This window comes from Dendrobates tinctorius, unplaced genomic scaffold (assembly GCF_039654945.1).
Source record: "Dendrobates tinctorius isolate UK_male_01 unplaced genomic scaffold, ASM3965494v1 ptg000005l, whole genome shotgun sequence".
NCBI classification, from domain to species: Eukaryota; Metazoa; Chordata; class Amphibia; order Anura; family Dendrobatidae; genus Dendrobates; species Dendrobates tinctorius.
In genome coordinates, this window is record NW_027361673.1 from 27,736,477 (window position 1) to 27,761,113 (window position 24,637).

Genomic DNA, 24,637 nt, shown 5'->3' on the forward strand with positions numbered 1-24,637 from the left:
TTTTTGCTATCAGAAGTGGACATTTTTGCAGGGTTTTTTTTTTTGCATGATTGCAGACAGTATCTTTCCTTTCTAGTTAGTGTGGGCCTCATCATTTGCTCAGCCTATTTTCCTACCTGTGTTTGTGCTTTCATCTTATCTCACCATCAATACATATATGGGGGCTGTTTATTCCTTTGGGGTCTGTTCTGGGGCAGTTTAGATTACCCCTTTTCTTGCTTTAGGCTTATTTAGTCCTCCGGCTGTGACGAGGCATCTAGAATCATCGCAGGTACGCTCCACGGCTACTGTTAGTTGTGTGGTTAGGATCAGGGGTCTGCAATCCTCGTAGTTACCAACCTCTCTCGTTTTTCTGTGACTTAGCTTGGTTTTGTTTTCCTCCTCAGTGACCCAATCATAACAGAGCACAATGAGCAGGCAGAGGCATCTAAAAGGGAATCTGTCACCAGGTGTTTGCTACCACCATTTTAGAACAGCTTAATATAAGGACAGAGACCATGATTCCAGCTATAAATCACTTTCTGGGCTGCTTGCTGTCATATGGGTCATATTTATCAGCTGCATATCTAGGAGTTCTCTGAATACTGAGCTCGGTCTAACCCCGTCCACACCACCGATTGGCAGCTTTCTGCCTATGCACAGTGTACACAGCAAGCTGCCAATCAGTGGAGGTGGCAGTGTTATACAGAGCTACTTGGCCGCAGGTTTAGTAGTTCTCCAGTGATAATTTTTGCTAATTAACCAGCGATTTCATCAAAACTACAGTAAACAGCCCATTAAGTGACACATCATTGGAATCAGGGCATCTGTCTCTACATCATGCTACTGTCAGCTGGGATATCAAAAACCTGGTGAAAGAAAGACTCCCTTTACACAGTTTTCAAGCATTAAATTTGTACTTTTATTGAAGATGAGCAAATGAAATTTAAACTACAGGTATTAAGAGATTTTGCTTTTTTTTTTTTTTCCTTCAAATTTCCCAAAACTTGCTTATCCAAGTGATTCCCAATTTTGGATGATGCATTATGAGCAAATCCAGCAAAATTAAGGGCAGTCGCAATTTTTCTACATTCGCGGGTCCGGAACTAGATTAAAATAAAACTTATACACCATCCCTATAACTGTCACACCACTGCTCACCACCCGGCCCTCCAAATAAATACTCATTTACCCAAAGGGTCTTCTAGTTGGCATTGTCATTACTTACTAGGTCCCAGGCAGTTAAATGGAGAACAATACTTATCACTGAGTCTTGCACCCCATGTGATAGCATTTCACTTTGTTGGAAAAAAAAAAAAAAAAAAAAAAAAAAATCGCACACCGAGAAAGACTGAGGGGAATTAAAAAGGAGGGCGAGAAAATGGAAGGACCAGGCACCGAGCAGCAGGACAAGTATGGGAAAGGCTGAGGACGGGTGATAAGAGTTTAGAATTTTTTCCCCCTTCAATTATCACTTCATTTATTTGATATACAGTTGAAACCAGAAGTTTCCATACACTATATTAAAAGACACATATGCATGTTTTCTCAATATCTGACAGGAAATAAGAATAAACCTTTCCTGTTTTAGGTCAGTTAGGATTACCATAATTATTAATATTTGTACTGTATCAATATGGGCTGAAAGGCCACTCTGCCAGGAAGAAGCCATTACTACAAAAGAAACATAAAGAGACAGATTAATGTTTGCAAATGCACACAGGAACAAAGACCTTCATTTTTGGAGACATGTCCTTTGGTCTGATGAAACTAAAATTGAACTTTTTGGGCATAATGACCATCGTTATTTTTGGAGTAAAAAGGGAGAAGCTTGAAAGCCCAAGAACACCATCCCAACTGTGAAGCACGGTGGTGGCCGCATCATGTTGTGGTGTTGTTTTGCTGCCGGAGGGACTGCTTCACTTCACAAAATAGATGGCATCAATAGAAAAGAAGATTATGTGGCAATACTGAAGCAACATCTCAAGACATCAGCCAGGAAGTTAAAGCTTTGGCAGAAATGAGTCTTCCATATGCTCAATGACCCGAAGCATACTGCCAAAATGGTAAGAAAGTGGCATAAGAATAACATAGTCAATGTTTTGGATTGGCCATCACAAAGCTCTGATCTCTATCCCACTGAAAATGTATGGGCAAAGCTGAAAAGGCCGGTGCGAGCAAGGCGACCTACAAACCTGCATCAGTTACACCAGTCTTGTCAGGAGGAATGGGCCCAAATTCCAACCAACTATTGTGAGAAGCTTGTGGAAGGATATCCCAAACGTTTCACGAGCAATGGCACCAAATACTAATTATTATTTATATAGCACTAATGAAATGTATGTAAACTTTTGACTTTGCAGTATGTAATAAAAATGCCTTAAAACATTATCGCTCATTATTCTGGCATTTGGCAAATATTAATAATTATGGTAATCCTAATTGACCTAAAACAGGAAAAATTTATTCTGGTTTCATGTCAAGATATTGAGAAAAACACACGTGCGTCTTTTTATATAGTGTATGGAAACTTCTAGTTTCAACTGTACATCGAATCTCCCACTCCCTGAATTGAGGGAATATGGCCAAACCGAATCTCAGGACACTCGTCCATCTCCAACCTGCATACTGTAACCTACGTCGTCCTGTCCGCATGCTCTTCCTAGAACATTTTTACTTACACTTTAGCATTTTCTCTTCGGCCTCCTTTAAATGATCCAGAGACGTTGGGCACCAAGTAGGGAGCCAGCTGGAAAGCCAACCTAATCTATAGCAGAGGAAAAAAAAAAAAAAAAAAGTAGTACATTCGTACAATCAGAATATAAAAAAAGTGATAAAATCTGATGTCATTAAATGGCAGTAAAAACCCAGTAAATGAACAATTCCCAACTTGGTAAATTCTCACCTATGCACAAATGACAAAACAGAACTGGTGAGAGTCACTATTTTACAGCGTGCACAGACTCCATCTACACAAAGTCAAACGCCGTAAATTACTTGCGCAGACTCAGAGGTACTCCCCCCCCCCACTTACATTTAGGTCCAAAAATATCTGGACATTGACAAGTTTTAGAATTTTAGCTGTTCACCAAAACATATTCAAGATAGTTATATAATCAATATGGACTAATAGTGCTGACTCTCCGCTCTAAATTTGAGGGTAATCGCATCCTAATTGGAGTAAGGGTTTAGGAATCACAGCTCTTTAAAATGGGAAGGTGGCCCAATTCATTTTTTATTAATAATTATTGATTATATAATCATTATTAATACAAAATTAAAAATCACAGCACCTGCCATTAACTATATACTGTAATCAATTATTTTCAATACAAAATTAAATGTACAACTTTAATATAGTTTTTATTCCAGCCACGGGGCGGGGGGTGCCATTTTCATTTTGGGGGCGAGTAAATGTATGAGCACGACAATTACACACCTTAAATACGGCAGTCGCAGCGCATTAGAGTGCAGTTACCGGCCGACCGCATCTCTTACATTAGACTGCCTTAGCTGTGACCTGGGCACGCCACTTGGGCTGTCTAGGTTACAGCGGTGGGCTTCATTTTCCTGTCATCACACACACCGCTCAGTATGTGCAATGACTGGAGCTGTAGGGGGGAGGAAGTGCCGGGTGAGGTGGGTAATGGCAGCGGCGATCACAGCCTGTCATCAGTATTACAGTACAAGCTGCAGATCACTGCTCATCACCGACCTGTTCAGGGCTCAGCAGGGATATCATCACACTGCTGTGCTCTAACACACTCAACAGGAGGCAGCACTACGTCGGATATGTTGAATATATGGGCCCAAATATACCAAGATTATAGTATAGTGCATATATGGGGCACTACGTGGGGCGCCATCATACTGTAGCACACTATGTGGGGCGCCATCATACTGTGGGGCACTATCATACTGTAGCACACTACGTGGGGCGCCATCATACTGTGGGGCACTACGTGGAGCATCATCATACTGTGGGGCAGTAAGTGGGGCTCCATCATACTGTGGGGCGCCATCATACTGTGGAGCACTACGTGGAGCACCATCATACTGTGGGGCACTACGTGGAGCACCATCATACTGTGGGGCACTACGTGGAGCACCATCATACTGTGGGGCACTACGTGGAGCATCATACTGTGGAGCACTACGTGGAGCACCATCATACTGTGGGGCAGTACGTGGGGCTCCATCATACTGTGGGGCGCCATCATACTGTGGAGCACTACGTGGAGCACCATCATACTGTGGGGCACCATCATACTGGGGCGCACTACGTGGGGCTCCATCATACTGTGGGGCGCCATCATACTGTGGAGCACTACGTGGAGCACCATCATACTGTGGGGCACCATCATACTGGGGCGCACTATGTGGGGTGCCATCATACTGTGGTACACTACGTGGAGCACCATCATACTGTGGTACACTACGTGGGGCTCCATCATACTGTGGGGCGCCATCATACTGTGGAGCACTACGTGGCGCACCATCATACTGTGGGGGCCATCATACTGTGGGGCACTACGTGGAGCATCATCATACTGTGGGGCAGTACGTGGGGCTCCATCATACTGTGGGGCTCCATCATACTGTGGAGCACTACGTGGAGCACCATCATACTGTGGGGCACCATCATACTGTGGGGCACCATCATACTGTGGGGCGCCATCATACTGTGGAGCACTACGTGGAGCACCATCATACTGTGGGGCGCCATCATACTGTGGAGCACTACGTGGAGCACCATCATACTGTGGGGCGCCATCATACTGTGGTACACTACGTGGGGCTCCATCATACTGTGGGGCTCCATCATACTGTGGAGCACTACGTGGCGCACCATCATACTGTTGGGCACCATCATACTGTTGGGCACCATCATACTGTGGGGCGCCATCATATTGTGGCGCACTACGTGGGGCGCCATCATACTGTGGCGCACTACGTGGGGCGCCATCATACTGTGGCGCACTACGTGGCGCGCCATCATACTGTGGCACACTACGTGGGGCGCCATCATACTGTGGCACACTACGTGGGGCGCCATCATACTGTGGCACACTACGTGGGGCGCCATCATACTGTGGCACACTACGTGGGGCGCCATCATACTGTGGCACACTACGTGGGGCGCCATCATACTGTGGCACACTACGTGGGGCGCCATCATACTGTAGCACACTACATGGGACCATTATACAGAGGGCCTGGCGACTGATGACAAGCGTCATTACAGATCTCACTGCTCATCACAGCCGCCGGGTCTCGTGGAGAGCAGTGGGACCCAGAGTGGTTGCTGCTACAGTCTATGTAGTGTTGTTTTCTGAATAAGGCTCCATATCCTTTGGACGTCAGATTCTTGGATCATCATGGGAGAAATAAGGTTATAGCGCCCCCAGCCTCGAAAATCTCCTGGGTCTCTGCTACCAGGGGTAGCCGAGACCCCGGAGAACATGATTCTGGTCGGCTTTTACCGTCCCCAGTCTCGTGATCACCAGTATTCACTGAATAACGGTGACTGCAAAAAAAAGTCTGATTTCCCATTCATTTCTCGCTCCTCTGATATTATCTAGCACAGTGTTTCCCAAACTCCAGTCCTCATGGCCCCCATGGGTCATGTTTTCAGGATTTCCATAGAGGTGCACAGGTGAGAGAATTACTGGATGCCTTGATGATACTCCCACCATCTGCGCAATACTACGCAAATCCTGAAAACATGACCTGTGGGGGCCGTGAGGACTGGAGTTAGGGAAACACTGATCTAGCATACCAGACAAGAGACCCACGGCATCTTCAAGAAAATGGCACGCTAATGCGCAGTTCGTCCGCCGAGATCTGCTGGCCGGCACCTGGCAACAACAGGACACTTTTCCTATTGGTTCATTTTGATCACTGTAATTGTTTTTTCGTGACATATTTTACTTCATGTTACTGGTAAAATTTCTCCTATATGACTTGCATTTATTTATGAAAAAATCTCAATCAGTGGGATCCGTTAAAGTTTTTCAGAGCTATAACCTCAAAGTGACAGTGGTCAGAGTTGTAAAAATTGGCTGTCACTAAGGGGTTAATTTGTCCAATTACTTTTGATCCCCTGAAATGAGGAGTTTGTAGAAAAATGGTTGCAATTCCTACACGTTTCACAGGATATTTTTGTTCAACTCCTTTAAAAAAGGATATATCCAGGACTTAGGCTGGTTTCACATTGGCGTACCGGGGCTCTGCTGAGGGCTGCGTACTTCCTCCCTGAAGCTCCGCCCACTCCTGCACTTCCATTTAGGTCCGCCTACTTCTGCATGCGTCCTGCATATCTTTAACATTGGGTATACGCAGGACATGCGGATGCGTCGTTTTAATGCGCCCGCCGTCTGCGCAAAACACAACTTGTTCCTTTACTGTGCGGTCGGTCGGCACGTCAAAACAACGCATCCACAGACATCCACATGGCCTGCGTACCCAATGTTAAAAATAGGTACGCAGGACGCATGCAGAAGTAGGCGGACCTAAACGGAAGTGCAGAAGTGGGCGGAGCTTCAGGGAGGAAGTACGCAGCCCTCCGCAGAGCCACGGTATGCTAATGTGAACCTAGCTTTAGTGCTTAAGCACATTTTTTGTTTTTCCACAAATCAGTAGGTAGTGACTACCTACCTGCCAGTTGTGCCCGAAGCCGTTCATTGCCAGCACAGAGAGGTCAATGACTGCTCCTGCTGGGAAATCCGCTGCTTCTGTTGATGTCATGTTGATAAAGCGGTTGCTTCTTTTCTGCCATGCTCTGTCGGCGGTGCTTCTGATGTCATTCTGATTGACAGTCGGCTCCGTCAGTTAGGGAAAATCCAGCTGCCAATCAGAATGATGTCGGCAGTCTGGCCCCTTCAACGGAGGGGAAAATAAGCCACCACTCTCTTAACGTGACATCAGCACAAGCAGCCAAATTGCTGGCAGGAGTGGCTAGCGATGGCTCCTTGCTGGGCACAACAGGCAGGTAGGTAGCAACGACCTAAGCACCAAGTCTCAAAATTTAAATAACCTAGCCGACAGCGCTAACGCTACAGACTACTCAGCAGCAAGATATTAGGACAATACCACAAAATTAGTCCAATAAATAATAATATATAAAGATTTCAATATCTGCGCTCAGAGATAGATCTGTATAAAGGATGAACTCGCCCTTGATATGAAGATGGAAAACTGAGTTCAGGACGAAACAGAGAGACATTAAGAGTCAGGCACCGCCCTCTTGACACTTTCACATGAACATAAAAATCAAAAATAGAGGGGTGTACTCCAGATCACATGCATAGGCGGCATATAGAAAATTCACTGTTTGGAATGAATAAAGGAAACTGTCCACAAGATGGTGAGGATATTACCTGGAGATCAGCAGCTTTATAGTGAAGTGCTCACCAGCACAGGTCCTATGAGGGAGGGATTCCAGTGTAAAAATATCAATGTCCAGTATAGCGTCAACGGATGTAGTCGCCTGAATTAAGAACAGGGAACTGATGCTTTGGGTAAGGCCTGTTTCACACTTCCATTTTTTCAAATCCGTCAAAATCCGTTGTTTTCCGTAAAAAAACGGATCCGCCATTTTTGCAGGATCCGTTTTTTTTGTCCCATAGACTTCCATTACGGTTACCGCGGATCCGTCAAAAAAACGGATCCGTTTGCATCAGTTTCCGTCAAAAAAATGGAAACGGATCCGTTTGGCGGACACAAAAACGGAAGTGTGAAACAGGCCTAATGGACGCTGTCCCGGCCGGAGACAAGCGTCCTGTCTGCAGTGCGGCCGCCTCAGTTAGGAGCGGTAGCGTCGCACGCAGTGTATAGCTGACAAGGTTCACAGGACCTTGCGTGACATCACAGTCACGTGATGACTCACGTGACTAGCTATAGAGAGCGGGGAAGCTCAAAACATCCAACGCGTTTCTGAATCAACGGATTCCTTCTTCAGGGATGAAGTCCCAAAATTATCTTTTAATTGAAACTTTAATTCTTTAATGAAACTTTAAAGGGCACCTGTCACCCCCTCCAGGCATTATTAAAGGGGTTGTCCGGGCTTTTCACATAATCTCAGTACATATCTGGGCTGCAGAAATATGACAGTAAGTAATTTACTTTCTGTCACTAGTTTGCACGGTTTTCTAGATATTCTGAACAGAACGTCCAAGGGGGGGGGGGGGGGTTATGGCATTGAAATGAGAACTAGTCGTAACCTCCTACTCTACTCCAAACATGCCCTCTATAGCAACAACCCCACCCTCCATAGCTACAGGCCCTCCCCGTCCACATGAAGCAGCCCTCACAGTAACGAATTCTTCCCCCTCCAGCAGCCTCACTGCAGAGAGCTGCTCCTCCCCCAGACACACGCAGAACAGTTATCTATGGAAAGTGAAACTAGTGAGGAGGAGGGAAAATATGTGTGAGCACTGTGTCTCTAATGACACAAATACTGATGGGAGCAGCCTGTCCAATCAGCAGCTGTAACAGTGTGAAGTGTTGGGGGGTGTATGTACTGTATGTATTGTGCTGCTTTCACAAATACAGGATCACTTCTGTGTTCTTTCCAATGCTGGAATAACGATAAAGATGAGTGCTGGTGCAATTTACTGCCAGCCAATGAGTGGGCAGTGGGTGGTGCTGGTCACTGGAGCTTGCTGGGAGTTTGGTGGAGCTTCGCACATACACTGCACTAAATCTGCTGCTGTGTGAAGACATCAGTGACACAGAGCTGTCTCATTCACACAGCAGAGGCTTTGTCACACAACAGATTACATCCCCTGTGCAGATTAGAAGCTGCAGACCCCCATCACTGGCCATCACACAGTCTGTTCTCACTGCTGCCAGCAGCCTGGGACAGTGAGGGAAGGAATTACTGATAATGAGTTATGTATTGTAATCATGGAGTGGCCCAGAATACAGGACGATTTTCACTCCTCACTAGTTTCACTTTCCATAGATAACTGTTCAGTGTGTGTCTGGGGGAGGAGCAGCTGCTCTCTGCACTGAGGCTGCTGGAGGGGAAGAATTCGTTACTGTGTGATGAGGGCTGCTTCATGTGGACGGGGAGGGCCTGTAGCTATGGAGGGTGGGGTTGTTGCTATAGAGGGCATGTTTGGAGTAGAGCAGGAGGTTACGACTAGTTCTCATTTCAATGCCATAACACACGTTTGGACGTTCTGTTCAGAATATCTAGAAAACCGTGCAAACTAGTGACAGAAAGTAAATTACTTATTGTCATAATTCTGCAGCCCAGATATGTATTGAGATTACGTGAAAAGCCCGGACAACCCCTTTAAGCAAAAGAGCCACCTTGTGCAGCACTAATGCTGCATTCTGTCAAGGTGGCTCTTTTATTTAGCGTCCCTTCCACCGCCAAAATAAGAGTTTTTAAAATTGGTCAGACATACCTGATATTTGTCAGGGGGGCAGGTCTTTCCCCCCTGGACACAGCCTCACATATGTCAGTCATATCCAGCTTGTGAATTTGGCACCGCCTCCTCAGCGTTCATTTCTTTTTCTCGTACCTGCGCTGTAATATTCTTTCAGTGGTGCAGCAGGACCTGTGATGACGTCAGCACCATGTGACCAGTAGGGGCGGAGCTCAGCAAGCAGTGGTGCCTGCAGGGCCTGTGATGACATCAGTACCATGTGACCAGTAGGGGCGGGGCTAAGCAGGGCAGCGGCGCAGCAGGCACAGAAGAAATGAACGCCAAATTCAAAAGCAGGACATGACTGACTTATGTGAGGCTGTGTGTCCAGGGGGGAAAGCCCTGCCCCCCTGACAAATATCAGGTATGTCTGACCAATTTTAAAAATGATTATTTCGGCGGTGGAAGGGACGCTAAATAAAAGAGCCACCTTGACAGAATGCAGCATTAGTGTCGTGCGGAGCCCAAGTCACAAAGATTCAGTCACTGCCCAAATATATCTGAACCTAACTGCATATATTATATTGTAAAATGGAGTCTGAAAGAGAACACAAGTCTGAAATAGTGGTCACAGAGAGAGTTAAAAACATACAATAAAAAGAAACACATTTGTTCTGCGCTGCATAGAAGATGAAAACATGAAACCTTTGCCCGGATGGTGCGAGTCGCATGTTTTGTTATCTGGGGTTTGTGTGTAGCCACTTACTGCAATGTACAACCGACGTCAGAAATGCTGATTCTTACACGATAAAACTAATGATGGAACTGCATTGGGGAAGAGGTCAAGAATTGTGTTTGTACTTTGCATTTCCCTAGGTCGGATCAGGAAAATGTACCTTAAGGTACTGTCACACTTAGCGATGCACCAGCGATCCCGACCAGCGATATGACGCGGTCAGGATCGCTGGTACAACGCTAAGTGGTCACTAGTGAGCTGCCACACAGGCAGATCTCGCCAGCGACATCGCAGCGGTCGGGGGTCGCTACTTACCTGTCAGATGCGGCGATCCTGATGTCCTCCCGCCCGCGTCCACGCGTCGCTCGTCGGCGCCAAAGGAAGCGCCTGACGAGAAACAGTCCAGGACGTTCTCGCGCGATCAGCGATAACCAGCGGGGGAGCGGTCAGAGGTAAGTATCAGACATAGCGATATCGCTAGCAATATCGCTATAACGTCACAAAAACCAGTGAGGTTATAGCGATATTGCTAGCGATATCGCTTAGTGTGACAGGCCCTTTAGTCTTACACGTACCCTGATCACTTCTATTGTGCAAGTGGACAGAAGGTTGTGGTGTCAAAGTTCTGCTCATATCACAAAAAGGAAAAAAAAAAAAAAAAAAAAAAAAAAAAAAGGGAAAAGAAGAACATAAACTTACAATATGATAACTGAGCTTTATATACCCATCTAAGGACCCCACGCTACAAAATCCATATTTCTTATTAGATGTAGTGGAGAACATCACTTCCACTAGCAAACCCAGGTTGTCCATGTACTTATAAGGTGGATCCTTTATTACTTGTCAAATTGTTTTATTGCATTTACGGTAAGTATATTCTATATAGCAGTAATACTGTTGAAAATTCATACATACAATGTTGGCATATTCTTAGAGCTTACAGAGTGCTGCCTGTAGTCTCTTGTTTTGTATTGAAGCATCTAATGAGCGTGTGCAAAGATCATTGTGAAGGGAGGAAGGGGGCAGGGTGGGGTGTGACAACAGCTACTGTGATTGGTGGATCCTGTGTCATCAGCTGTGTGTGGAGAGGTTATCGGTCATTATAATCCTACCTCTACTAAAAGTAAAACTTCTGTGTACCGATCCTTAAAGTTAAAGTACTAGTCTGACAAAGCCTCAGTACTTAGCATGAAAAGTAAAAGATTACAATTTTTTATCTTTTAGAAAAAGATTGTATCAGGAGAAAAACCTTGCCAAAAGGTGTATAAAAAAAAAAAAAATCCACATGAAACAAAAATAGGTAATTTTCTGATGCTAGTGACCCTGAGATTACATCATTCTTAAAAAAATGTAAATGCTTACCCTGCCTAATCTTGGTATAAGAAAAACTTACTAAATGTAGTAAAAAATGAGGGGAGGCCGAGGCTCTAGATTTCTAGGACGTGACCTTTAGAGCACCACACATCTAGATACAGATTTTACTTAAAACAACAACAAACGATTAAAGGGAACCTTTCAGCAGGATTGTGCACAGTAACCTACAGACAGTGTCAGGTTGGCGCCGTTATACTGAATAAAATGATACCTGGGGTGATGAAATCCTTCTTGTGGTTGTGGTTTAAACTTTATTTTCAGTTTTTGGTTAATGATCTGCTCGTGCTCTGGGGTGGCCTCAGAGCACCACATCAAGACCACCCACAGGCACATCATTAGCCGAAAACTGAAAACAAAGATTCATTATGTAAAGTAAGGGATCAGTGACCTGTCAGAAGCCATACTGATGAATACCTAAGCAGAGCACCAAGTGAAGCCCCCCCACCCACAGGCCACCCCGGAGCACAAGAAACTCAAAATTTAAAATACAGATTAAACAACAACCACAAGACGGATTTCATCATCCCAGGTATCATTGTAATCAGTATAACGGTGCAGACCTGACACTGTCTGTAGGTTACTGTGTACAGTCCTGCTGACAGGTTCACTTTAAAAATACCGTAAACCTAGGTCTCGTTTTATACTGGCTTTGGACGTTGGGGAACTGGAAGAACCTTTGCTTTACATTAATGAGCAGATATTCAGATGCTTTACCCGTATTTGTTCACATGGTTGTTGGCAAGTTGGGCAGATTTCGTCACACAGCGTCCAGATTAGGAAAGGGACAGTTTGTACAAGGTTATATTCCCAGAGATTCTTTCGAAGAACTTCTGGCAGCTCAGCTCTTCCAAGAACCGCCCGCATGCTCTATCATTAGTGGTTTATTTGCAATACTTACTAAAACCTGTGTTCTAGTTTTAACCACAAAGGAATGAATTCCAACACAATCACATCTCGTACATATATGTTGGACAGCTGCCCTGCGTGGGATGTCAACAAGTCCGATAACGCTGGCCACAGACCAGATAGCTTGCTTATCTGGTCACAAATTTCCAACAGTTTGCTTAAAGGAAATCTGTCAACAGGATTTCACCCCTCAAAACTATTTGTATCCAAATGTAGCTCTTACAGTCAGGTCCAATAATACTTTTACATGGCCGGTCCTTTCCTCCATTACTGACAAATCAGCATTTTAATTGATGTGCAAGTGTCTATGGTAGATCTGAAGCCTCTGTCACTCAGGCTCTATTCCCCACACAGAGCAGACTCCTCCTTCTTGACTACCAGCTCCACTCCCTGAAGTCACACAGCATAGAGGTCTTCAGTCAAGCTGGAGGACGCAGAACTGGGTGTGGAATAGAGCTGGAGTGACAGTAGCTTCAGATCTACCATAGTTCTTCAGCCTCATTTGCACATCAATTCAAATGTTTGTCAATAACAGATGAATTGCTTGGCCATGGTAAAGGTATGAATGGACACAGATTAGATATTAGAAAAAACTTTTTGACAGTTGGAGTGATCAATGAGTGGAACAGGCTGCCACAAGAAGTAGTGAGTTCTCCTTCAATGGAAGTCTTCAAACAGAGGCTGGACAGACATCTGACTGGGATGGTTTAGCGAATCCTGCCTTGAGCAGGGGGTTGGACCAGATGACCCAGGAGGTCCCTTCCAACTCTACCATTCTATGACTTATCTTATAGGGCAATGGGCATCACTAACATGCATTTTTTTCATTAAAAACGGCGCAGTAATGATGTGCAAAAAGAACTTTATATAGTTAGATTGTACAAGGTCATTTAGTCATAGGGGTGTTCTTCATTTTCAGTTACAGGCGCCCCTGCCCACGCAATTTGACTGATGTTCCGGGATATGTCGACATCACTGCAATCCGCTATAAAATCCCATGCTTGTGCAGTATGTAAAATCCATAGAAGTGTGGTGAATGAATACTGATCAACGCGTTTCGGTTTTCGCCATGATTAAGAATGGATATAGCGCTTTTAAAGCGCATTGATCAGTGTCCATTCACTGCTCTTCTAGAGATTTCAAAGGCTTCAAATAAAAAGGATCATTTGAACCCACAGGATGGAGCTGGACAACACCACCTCTTTTTCTTTTTCAATTGATCATCGTCTTGCAACAGCTTCTGCTCCAGGCTCTCCAAAATGTAAAGTTGGAGACAGAGGTGAGCTAGTGATTTTGCTTTTCACCTTTCTATGGCGGTGGTAATACTATGGCACTGACTGCACTATAATACAATATGGTACGGAAACACCTGTTAGTGCTTGTGTTTTCTTTTTGCAGACAACAAATGTGGCTGAGAGTTACCGTATATAAAAAGGCCATCAACACTGGCTGTTTCGACCCGCTAAAGAGCGGTCAACGAATAGATGAAAGCCAGTCAGCGCTTGATTACTGACAGTGACTACTGGGGATGTATGAGCGTCACTCCATCACGTACAGCAGAAGTCATCCAATCTTCGGACTGAGCATTTTGTCATCTACACGGTCAGAGTATCGGCAATGAGTGCGCTTAGAATCGCGCGCAACTTTGTTAATGGATGAATATACATAACGGCCCATGTGAAGTCTGGTCTGACCCAAGACCAAAAAGAGAAAGCGCAACTAAAACATAGCTAATGGAGCATAATGAATGTCAGCAATGCGGCTGTTAACCCTTTTTATGAGGTGTGCGGTGCCGCTGCCGTTACATGGACTTTAGACAACAGTGTTACTCCGCATTAGTTCAGAGATTATTTCTGCAAAGAGATTACGTTTCACAACTCGAAAATACATGGAAGCTGCAGCACAAGTGGAAACTGAGCCTAAAACTGAGAAATTCAGCATCTCACACGCTGGGATGTAAAGAAAACACAACTCTGGTGATAAATGCTGAAACTGTTTTCGAAAAGGTAAATTCTCTCAAGTATGGCAAGATCACAGACTGAAAAAGAGTGGTGCAAAATAGGAGAAATGTAAAATAAAAGTGGCCTCTACAGCGAGGGGAGAGCTGCACATGAGGGCCACCGGTCCAGTCAGAGCAGGGGTCTGGGGGACCCCCACTATGGAAGTATGAGCGGGTTCACAGTTAGACCCACATCTATGGGATGGTTATGGCATATCCTGTGGATGAGCCACTAATATCAGTCATCCCAACCCTATATACACTCTGAGATCAGAGACACTAACAGCTTTAACCATCTACACTAAAGTGTTAATCCTGCAGCCACTGATTGGGAGAATGGCAAACAACAGCAGAGGGCCTGGCCAGCAGAACAGAGGGGCAGGGGAGCCACAAGCTGGTGTGTGCCATAGCATATAGATTTAATAATACTTTGAGGACTTTTGTAAATTAAAAGAGGGGAAAACCTGGTAATATGTCGGTGATCAATGTGAATTCTGTAGTGCTGTCTGAGCTGTACTTGGACACCCCATTTGAACGTTACTGGTGTGAATAGGCTCTAAGGGCTCATTCAGATAGCTGTGATTTTTCTCATATGCAAAAATCAGTTTCATTATTTTATGATGAAAAATGGACAGCACCAGAGTGCGCAACTCGAAGGGAACACGCGCAGCATCAGAGTGCGACACACACACGGCATCAGAGTGCTGTCCGATTTTTTTTTTTTTGAGGACCCGTAGATTTGCATTGGTAGGTTTGATCTGAGAGTCGGACAAAAATTGCACATGGCTCTGCGATTTTGTGCAGACCACTCAGGTAGCAAAATTAACTGCTGTATAGACTCCAACTGATAGGGAGTTCTAGACGCCAGAACGCGTTCAAGAAAAACCGATGTCTCAGTGAGGTTTAGTAAAGTAAAATGGCAGCTAACACAACCCATGTATAACAATACCTCGCCGCGCATGGTGTAGCTAGGTAGCAGCTAATCTTTAGTTGTAAAGGCGATAAAGCTTCCAAGACTCAGCTGTGACCTATATACATGTATTTGCACTTTTCCTTCATTTCTCTTCTTAGCTTCTCACAGTGAAGTTTCAAGGTTTAAATGTGCAAATACATGTATTCAGGTCAGAGGTTTAACTGCAGTTCAGCAACTTAAAATCCAATGAATGTTTTAAAGGGACTCTGTCACCGGAAATTTGCTGGCTATGTAAATTGCCTGTGTCCGGTCCGATGGGCGGTGTTGTTTCTTCTTTTCTCCACCCCATCCGTGGCAGCCGTACGCAATATTTTCCAGAATTAGAGTAGTTCTCCATATTTCACACGTGCGAAAAGCAATCTTGCCTCACGCACACGCTGTATGCTTTGCCCAACTGCGGGCAAAGCTGAAAATCATTACTGCACATGCGCTGGTGAACTATGTCCCGTAACACAGCGAAATACTTCCAGGACATAGTGTACCGGTGCATGCGCAGTAATGATTTTCACCTTTGCCCGCAGTTGGGCAAAGCATACTGCGCGTGCGCGAGACAAGATTGCTTTGCGCACGCGTGAAATATGGAGAACTACTCAAATTCCGGAAAATATCGCGGACGGCTGCCACGGATGGGAGAGAGAAAAGAAAAGACACCGCCCAACGGACCGAACACAGGCCATTTACATAGCCAGCAAATTTCCGATGACAGATTCCCTTTAAAGCAATCCCACATTTCATAAATAAATGCCATCCAATCACAGCCCCTCCCCCCAAAAAACCCAAGAAGTGCATGTAGCTCTATCAAAGACAAGCCCAGCAATACCTTTACATTCCCCACCCAGCACTACCTCCTACCTGACCGACAGCCACTATGCTGTGTGACTGCAGGGAAAGGAGCTGTCAGTCATGCAGAAGGAGGCAGCACTGAGCCGAGAAGGGAGCTGGAGTGTCAGAGGCTTCAGATCTACTATAGCTCTTCAGGCTTGGAAACTTGGGACGCTCCTGAGAACCCTTTAGGTAATGTTCCCTTCCCACTCTACATTTGTGTTTGGACCGAAAATACTTTGTATTTAACAGATAAAACCAGGTGGATGTGATTTCATGAAGATGCTTGAAAAATCTCAGTTTCCGCACTAAAAAACACACATTACAAATTGTAAAATCAAAGACGCTTATAAAAAAAAGGCAATAATCAGAGCAGATTGCAATTGTGTTTTGGAGTGGATACCTAGAAAAACTTGCTGAAAAGGAAAGCAAATAACATTACCTAAAAGGTCCCTCAATGAGCACTTAATACATTTTCATTTTTTGGCAAGCAAAAAACAAGTCTTACAATTGCAGCTAAGTGGAAAAATTCTCATGCACAACGTGAAGTTTTTCCCCCCAGAGTAAACTGACTTGTGGTGTGGTTTTGAAATTCACAGTCAAGTCGATTTCCCTTGCGGTTTTATCAAAGTGTGGCAACTTAAAAAGTTTTAAAACCAGTTTTATTTAAAAATGACATACAGTTATGCTCCAAAGTTTACATACCCCGGCAGAATTTTTGCTTTCTTGTCCCTTTTTCAGAGAATATGGATAACACCAGAACTTTTTCTCCACTCATGGTTAGTGGTTGGGTGAAGCCATTTATTTTCAAACTACTGTGTTTTCTCTTTTTAAATCTTAATGACAACCCAAAACATCCAAATGACTCTGATCAAAATTTTTACATACCCTGGTGATTTTGGCCTGATAACATGCACAGAAGTTCACACATAGGTTTGACTGGCTACTAAAGGTAACATCCTCAACTGTGACCCGTTTGCTTGTAATCAGTGTGTGTATAAAAGCCGAGTGAGTGTCTGGGTCCCAGAAAGACTCTTGCATAGTTCATCCAGCCACTGACGTTTTTGGATTGCGAGTCATGGGGAAAGCAAAAAAATTGTCAATGGATCTACAGAAAATGGTAGTTGAAATGAATAAAACTGGAAAGGGATACGAAAAGATATCCAAGGAATTGATAATGCCAGTCAGCAGAGTTTAAACTGTGATTAACAAATGGAAAATAAAGGGCTCTGTACAAACAAAACCACGGTCAGGTAGACTAACAAAGATTTTGTCCACAACTGCCAGGAAAATTGTTTGGGATGCAAAGAAAAACCCACAAATAACATCAGCTGAAATACTGGACTCTCTGAAAACTAGCGGTGTGGCCGTTTCAAGATGCACAATAAGGAGGCACTTGAAGAAAAATGGGCTGCATGGTCGAGTTTCCAGAGGAAAGCCATTACTGTGCAAATGCCACAAAGTATCTTGACTACAATATGCAAAACAGCACAGAGACAAGCCTCACCTTCTGGAACAAGGCAATTTGGAGTGATGAGACCAAAATTGAACTTTTTGGCCACAACCATAAACATTACATTTGGAGAGAGGTCAACAAGGCCTATGATGAAAGGAACACCATTCCTACTGTAAAGCACGGAGGTGGATCGCTGATGTTTTGGAGGATGTGTGAGCTACAAAAGGCACAGGAAACTTGGTCACAGTTGAAGGAAAGAAGAATGCAGCATGTTATCAGCAAATACTGGAGGAAAATCAGCCCGGAAGGACGTACTTTGATGTTTATGACAACGATCCAAAACACAAGGCCAAGTCGACCTGTCATTGGCTATAGCAGAACAAAGTGAAGGTTCTGGAGTGACCATCTCAGTCTCCTGACCTCAATATCATTGAGCCACTCTGGGGAGATCTCAAGCGCACAGTTCATGCGAGACAGCTCAGGAATTTACAGGAACTGGAGACTTTTTTGCCAAGAAGAGTGGGCAGCTTTACCATGAGAAAATAAAGAACCTCATCCACAACTAACAAAAAAGACTTCAAGCTATCATTGATGTTAGAGGGGTCAATACACGGTATTAAGAAATGGGGTATGTAAACTTTTGATCAGGGTCATTTGGATGTTTTGGGTTGTCATTATGATTTAAAAAGAGAAAACACAGTAGTTTGACAATATATGGCTTCACCCAACCACTAACCATGAGCGGAAAAAAAGTTTTGGTGTTATTATTCATATTCTCTAAAAAAAAAGGCCAAGAAAGCAAAAATTCTGCCAGAGTATGTAAACTTTTGAGCACAACTGTATAAAAAAAAAAAAAATTAATAAACGGAGCAGAAATCCATGGGGAAACTTGTTGGGTTGGCTATATGAATATTTTAATTAACACAAGTGAAACCTACATTTATGGTAGTAAATAGATACTCTGATTAAGATGGTTCCGCAGCCATGGAGGAGATAACATAGCCTTAAGGTCCCTTTACATTTAGCGATGCACCAGTGATCCCGACCACGATACGACCAGGTCAGGATCGCTGGTGCATCGCTAAATGGTCGCTAGTGAGCTGCCAAACAGGCAGATCTCACTAGCGATGCAGCAGCGGTCGTTACTTACCTTTCAGACGCGGCGATGATGAAGTCCTCCGCACGCGTCGCTCGTCGGTGCCAGCAGGAAGCGCCGACAAGAAATGGACCTGCGCGATCAGACAGCGGGGGAGCCAGTCAGTGGTATCACACGTAGCAATATCGCTGCTGCGTCTCAAAATCGGTGACGCTTTAGCGATATCGCTATGTGTAAAGCCCCCTTTAGATCGATGAGCAAAAAAAAATAAAAAAAATCTCTCTCTATATATATATATATATATATATATATATATATATATATATATATATATACCGTATTTTTCGCTTTATAAGACGCTCCGGATTATAAGACGCACCACAATTTTTGAGGAGAAAAATAAGAAAAAAATATTTTTTAATAAAATGGTGGTGCCTCTTATAATCCTTGCATCTTATTGCTTACCGGGGTTGGTGGCTGCGGTGTAGAGGGATCCCAGGCTCGCTGCTGGAGGAGGCAGGCGTGGAGTGATGCTGCAGGCCGCATTCAGGGATGAGGGGGGGCTCCGATGTGTGCTGTTGCTGCTGCAGAGTCTTGTGCTGGTGTCAGGTTTCTCCACTTGTCCGGCGGTTGGAAGCCGGTGCTGCGGATGCTCCGGTGCGGCGTTGTGTGCCCATCGATGCCCGGGGCTCTGCCGACATTGTTCGACAGACCAGAGCCCCAGCATTTCCTCGGTTCCCTGTATATGTGCGCTGAAGTGCCGGTAAAAAAAAAATGGCCGCCGGCGCGTGCGCAGATGGGATCTCGGGACCAGTTCTCGAGAGATGAGATCTGAAATCTCATCTCTCGAGAGCTGGATCCCGAGATCCCATCTGCGCACGCGCGGCGGCCATTTTTTTGCAGGCACCACCGCGCGCACACAGGGAACCCAGGGAAAATGGCCGCCGGCGCGTGCGCAGATGGGATCTCGGGACCCACCTCTCGAGAGATGAGATTTCAAATCTCATCTCTCGAGAACTGGGTCCCGAGATCCCATCTGCGCACGCGCCGGCGGCCATCTTTTTACCGGCACACAGGGAACTGAGGAAATGCCGGGGCTCTGGCCTGTCGCTCAATGTTGGCAGAGCCCCGGGCATCGACGGGCACACAACGCGGCACCGGACACACCCGCAGCAGCGGCCAGCAACCGCCGGACGCCCCCGATCACAGCCTAGGTAAGGCATGTCCGCTTTGTAAGACGCACCCCTGTTTTCCCCCCAAATTTTGGGGGGAAAAAAGTGCGTCTTACAAAGCGGAAAATACGGTATATATATATATATATATATATATATATATATATATATATATATATATATATATATATATATATATATATATATATATATATACACACACACACACACACACACGATACGTACTAGAGATGATATTTTACAGAGAAGTAGCAAGGGCTCACTGGTGAAATTTTAATTTGAATCAACACTAAAAAAATAATAAAAGTTACATTTTAATGCATTCCTTAATTAAGGTTTATTTAACCTCTGGGTAATTTGGAATTAGGAATTTTTCATCCCTAAAGGGTGTATACACTCACTGGTTTAAATGTTGCAGACTTGACACATACATGCTTGTGAGTTTACACAGCATAATAAAAAATAAAATGGGAAAAAAAAAAAAAAAAAAAAAAAAAAAAAAATCACAATGGGCATGAGATTTATATACGGTAAATCCCATCCACTTCTTTGCTGGAACTGTAAGACGCTGCTTTTTTTTGCACAGTGAAAATATGCAGCATCAAAAACTCATTGTAGGAACATAACCTTAGGAGTCCTATTAGCAATGCTTCATATGGGGCAAAAAAATCCCACACTCTTGTACAATTTTTCCCAGTGTAAGGGCCGATGCAGACGACTGTATTTCCACTCCAACTACAAGACAGCAAAACGTCAAATCGGGCTCCAACCAAAGTTATTCTATACGGCCGTGCACATGTCAGGATTTCCCTTGGACAGAGAGAGAGGACAAAAAAAAATATTATATATATATATATATATATATATATATATATATATATATATATATATCTCTATCAGCATGCACAATTTGCATCCGATATTCGGATCACACTTGACAATACAAGTCAATGAGTCTATAGAGGGGAAAAAAAAAACCCATGTCACTCTGACCATAGCCTAATCCATATAATTTATTCTTATTGCGTGTGTTTATTTAACCCTTTATTTACTGTAGGATTAGTAATGGATCGGTGTCTTATTGACACCTCTCCATTACTAATCCGGGCTTAATGTCACCTTATAATCAAAAGGTGGCATTAACCCCTTATTACCCCACTTGCCACCACTACAGGGCAAGTGGGAAGAAGCAGGCAAAGCTCCAGATTAGGCGCATCTAATAGATGCGCCTTTTCTGGGCAGCTTGGGGCTGCTGTTTTTAGGCTGTGAGGGGCCAAGATCAATGGCCCCTTACCAGCCTGAGAATATCAGCCCTCAGCTGTCAGCTTTAGTCAGGTTGGTTGTGAAAAATAGGGGGGACCCCATGCCATTTTTTAACATTTAAATAATTAAAAAAACAGTGTGGGGACCCCTCTATTCTTCACAACCAACCTGGCTGAAGCTGACAGCTGAGGGATGCAGCCCCCAGCTGTAAGTTTCGTCTGGTTGGAGCATAAAATGAGGGGGACCCCACGCCGGGTTTTCATTCATTCTTCTCTCGTGCCAACAGAGCAGGAGAGCAGAATGTCAGCCGCGGTCAGCACCAGCCGTCGGGGAACAGTGCTTACAGTAGCTGCTTCTTCCCAGCGGCCGTCCGTGAGCACGGAGGACAGTGTGAACTGTTTTCCGTGTGCAGGCTGTGTGTCCGTGTTAAAATGGACCTGTCAGCGTATTTTGAACATGGACACACGGTCCGTGAAAACACGCTGACATCTGCATAGACCCATTCATTTGAATGGGTCTATGTGTGTCAGTGTATCCGGTACGTGAGAAAAATGTCACTACGTGTACCGGAGCCACTGACGTGTGAAAGAGGCCTCAGATAGTATGCAACTTGCCTCTTCAGAGACAAAGAGGACTTGAACTCTATAGCGCCACCTGTTGGTAGTAGCGATCCTACAAGTCACAATCAATCCTTTAACAAGTCTTGTAATATGACTTAGGATTAAAGCCAAGTCAGAATCTCAGTTTGTAGACACGGTGTTTTGTGCTATTGGCCCTCGTCAATGCAAAGTATGAGAACTGATTTGGCTCGGTGAGAGGCTCTGGACTGAGGACTAAGGGGTAAGGTTTCTCCTTGTGGAGAGTGACATGCCAGTTCTGGCTTGTCAAGGTAAGGCTTATTCGCCGTGCAATGCTCCTCTGGGAAATTTAATATGCAAATTGCCTCTTCAGAGACAAAGAGGACTTGAACTCTATAGCGCCACCTGTTGGAAGTAAAGATCAGATAGGAAATAGAACAGGAATACCGGAGGGGCTTCCGTCTAGCAGGTGGGATCTCAATTGATCTTCAAATATTCCTCCAGCTATCCACTGGAAAAGCACAAAATACTTTGTGTGCTGGATAAAATCCTTTATTCCAAGAGGTTACAGACATCAAAGATATCCTGCATACCAATGAATGGAGTACAATGAGAAAAATACATCTTATAGGCCTGTCACACTAAGCGATATCGCTAGCAATATCGCTATAACTTGTGACGTTATAGCGATATCTCTGTGTCTGATACTTACCAACGACCCGCTCCCCCGCTGGTTATCGCTGATCGCGCGAGAACGTCCAGGACTGTTTCTCGTCGTCAGCTTCCTGCGGCGCTTCCTGTGGAGAGACGAGCGACGAGCGTGGAGCCGGGCGGGAGGACGCAGGATCACCTAGTGTGACAGGTAAGTAGCGATCCCCGTCCCCAGCGATGTCGCTGGTGAGATCTGCCTGTGTGGCAGCTCACTAGCGACCACTTAGCGATGCACCAGCGATCCTGACCGCGTCATATTGCTGATCGGGATCGCTGGTGCATCGCTAAGTGTGACAGTACCCTTAGAAACATAAAATACACAGCACGTTTCTGCTCAGAACAGCCTTCATCAGGGGGATAATACACATGCAAACATACACCTGATGAAGGCTCTTCTGAGCAGAAACGTGCTGTGTATTAATTTCATGTTTTTAAGATATCTATTTTATTGGTATTTTTATCACTGAACTCCATTGGTATGCAGGGTATATCTCACGTCCGCAACCTTTTCAAATAGAGGATTTTATCCTTCACACAAAAAGCGTTTACCTTTCCAGTGGATTGCTGGAGGGAGATTTGCAAATTTGAAGATCAAACGAGATCCCACCTGCTAGAGGGAAGCGCCTCCGGTATTCCTGTTCTGTTCCTCCATTTAGTCTCGTGCACAGGATAGGAGTAAGACGCACGGTCAGGGCTCACTCACACTCGCGAGTAGCATCAGTTGATATATGCAAGTGACTCTGGACTCAAACTGCGCTGCAAATGTGAGCCGAGTGTCATTTTACGGCGATTATCTCACGCAAGAGAAACAGATCACAGCACAGGTGCGGAGGAGACGGAGAAAGTAATTTCTCCATTTTCTCCATTACAGGCATCTGCGGTAATCAGACTGCACTTGGATGACATCAGATTGCAGTCCGATGTTTCACAGGACTCACAGTTGTATGGGTGTGAGCCGGCCGATATATGTTGCCAATCGCAGCATGCAGCGATTGTTGTCTCGTGCCGAATCAGCATGAGAAAATAATCACAGATCTGGGCCGAGTGCTAGCCGATAAAACATCGCATAGAACTCGGCTGTGATATACGGCCGTGTGAGCCAACTGTCTGAACTTGGCCTAAAGGACATAAACTACTCCTAAATATTTTCTTGAAAAACTGCATAAAAAAACCTGCACATGTAAGGCCAGGCAGGCCTAAAAGGGGCTGTGCCTTCTCCACCAGATGTGAATAGGTGCAGGTCCCACCGCTGGGGCTCCGCTGCGTCCTGTGGACAGTTGTATAGCGCTCTCCATTCAATTACATAGGAGTCCCAAAAACTGAAGGATTAAAAAGATAACACTGACCATATAAACCACCTTACAAATAAAAGGCACGACCATAAATAGAGAATATGATCCAACACACAATGAATACTGAGCGCACACACAGAGGTGACTGTAGGGGGCGGTGTAACAGGCACAAACATCCCAGTAACGCCGCTGTGCGTCACGTCAGGACCGGAGGTGCACTGGTCGGCTTTCCCAGCATACAGCACAGGTGGCGCACAGCTCACTGCCGTCCTTTATCCCATCACTAACCATGTAAGAAGCAAACCTAAAGCATTCATTCTTATACTGAATCACTAGCTCTTCAGAGACCCTAAACGCACATCCAACCCGAGGACCCCTTTTAATACCTCTAAAGACCATAAGAGTGTAGAGGTTAATGTTCTAAGGGGTTGCCTCTTCCTTTACAGGGCTGTATCAGTGGGGTCCTGCTTATCAATACATGACCGCTGCAGCTAATCAGTGTAGACAGGACGTCACCAATGCAGCCACGTCCACTGAACTCTGAGGGGCCGCTACAGGACCCGCAGAGGCGCTAGTTATAGGAAGTGATTATGTAGGTATTTTAGAGCATTGAGGCGTTTCCAGCAATTGCGTTTGCTGATCTGTCCCCACTTGTGAGCCGAGCGTTCACCAACATGTCATAGAATGGTAGAGTTGGAAGGGACCTCCTGGGCCATCTGGTCCAACCCCCTGCTCAAAGCAGGATTCGCTAAATCATCCCAGTCAGATGTCTGTCCAGCCTCTGTTTGAAGACTTCCATTGAAGGAGAACTCACCACTTCTCGTGGCAGCCTGTTCCACTCATTGATCACTCTAACTGTCAAAAAGTTTTTTCTAATATCTA

General features: G+C 44.9%; 1 protein-coding gene across 5 annotated transcripts in view; it reads right to left on the reverse strand.

Moving 5' to 3' along the window:
- ABHD5 (abhydrolase domain containing 5, lysophosphatidic acid acyltransferase) overlaps window positions 1–24,637 on the reverse strand; it is a 101,912-nt gene that overhangs the window by 21,148 nt on the left and 56,127 nt on the right. For all 5 annotated transcript variants that reach the window (XM_073568991.1, XM_073568973.1, XM_073568983.1 and 2 more), the window contains one exon: window positions 2,661–2,746. In XM_073568991.1, the coding sequence (XP_073425092.1) occupies window positions 2,661–2,670 (10 nt within the window). In that variant the 5' untranslated portion in view covers window positions 2,671–2,746. The remainder of the gene's footprint in view (window positions 1–2,660; window positions 2,747–24,637) is intronic.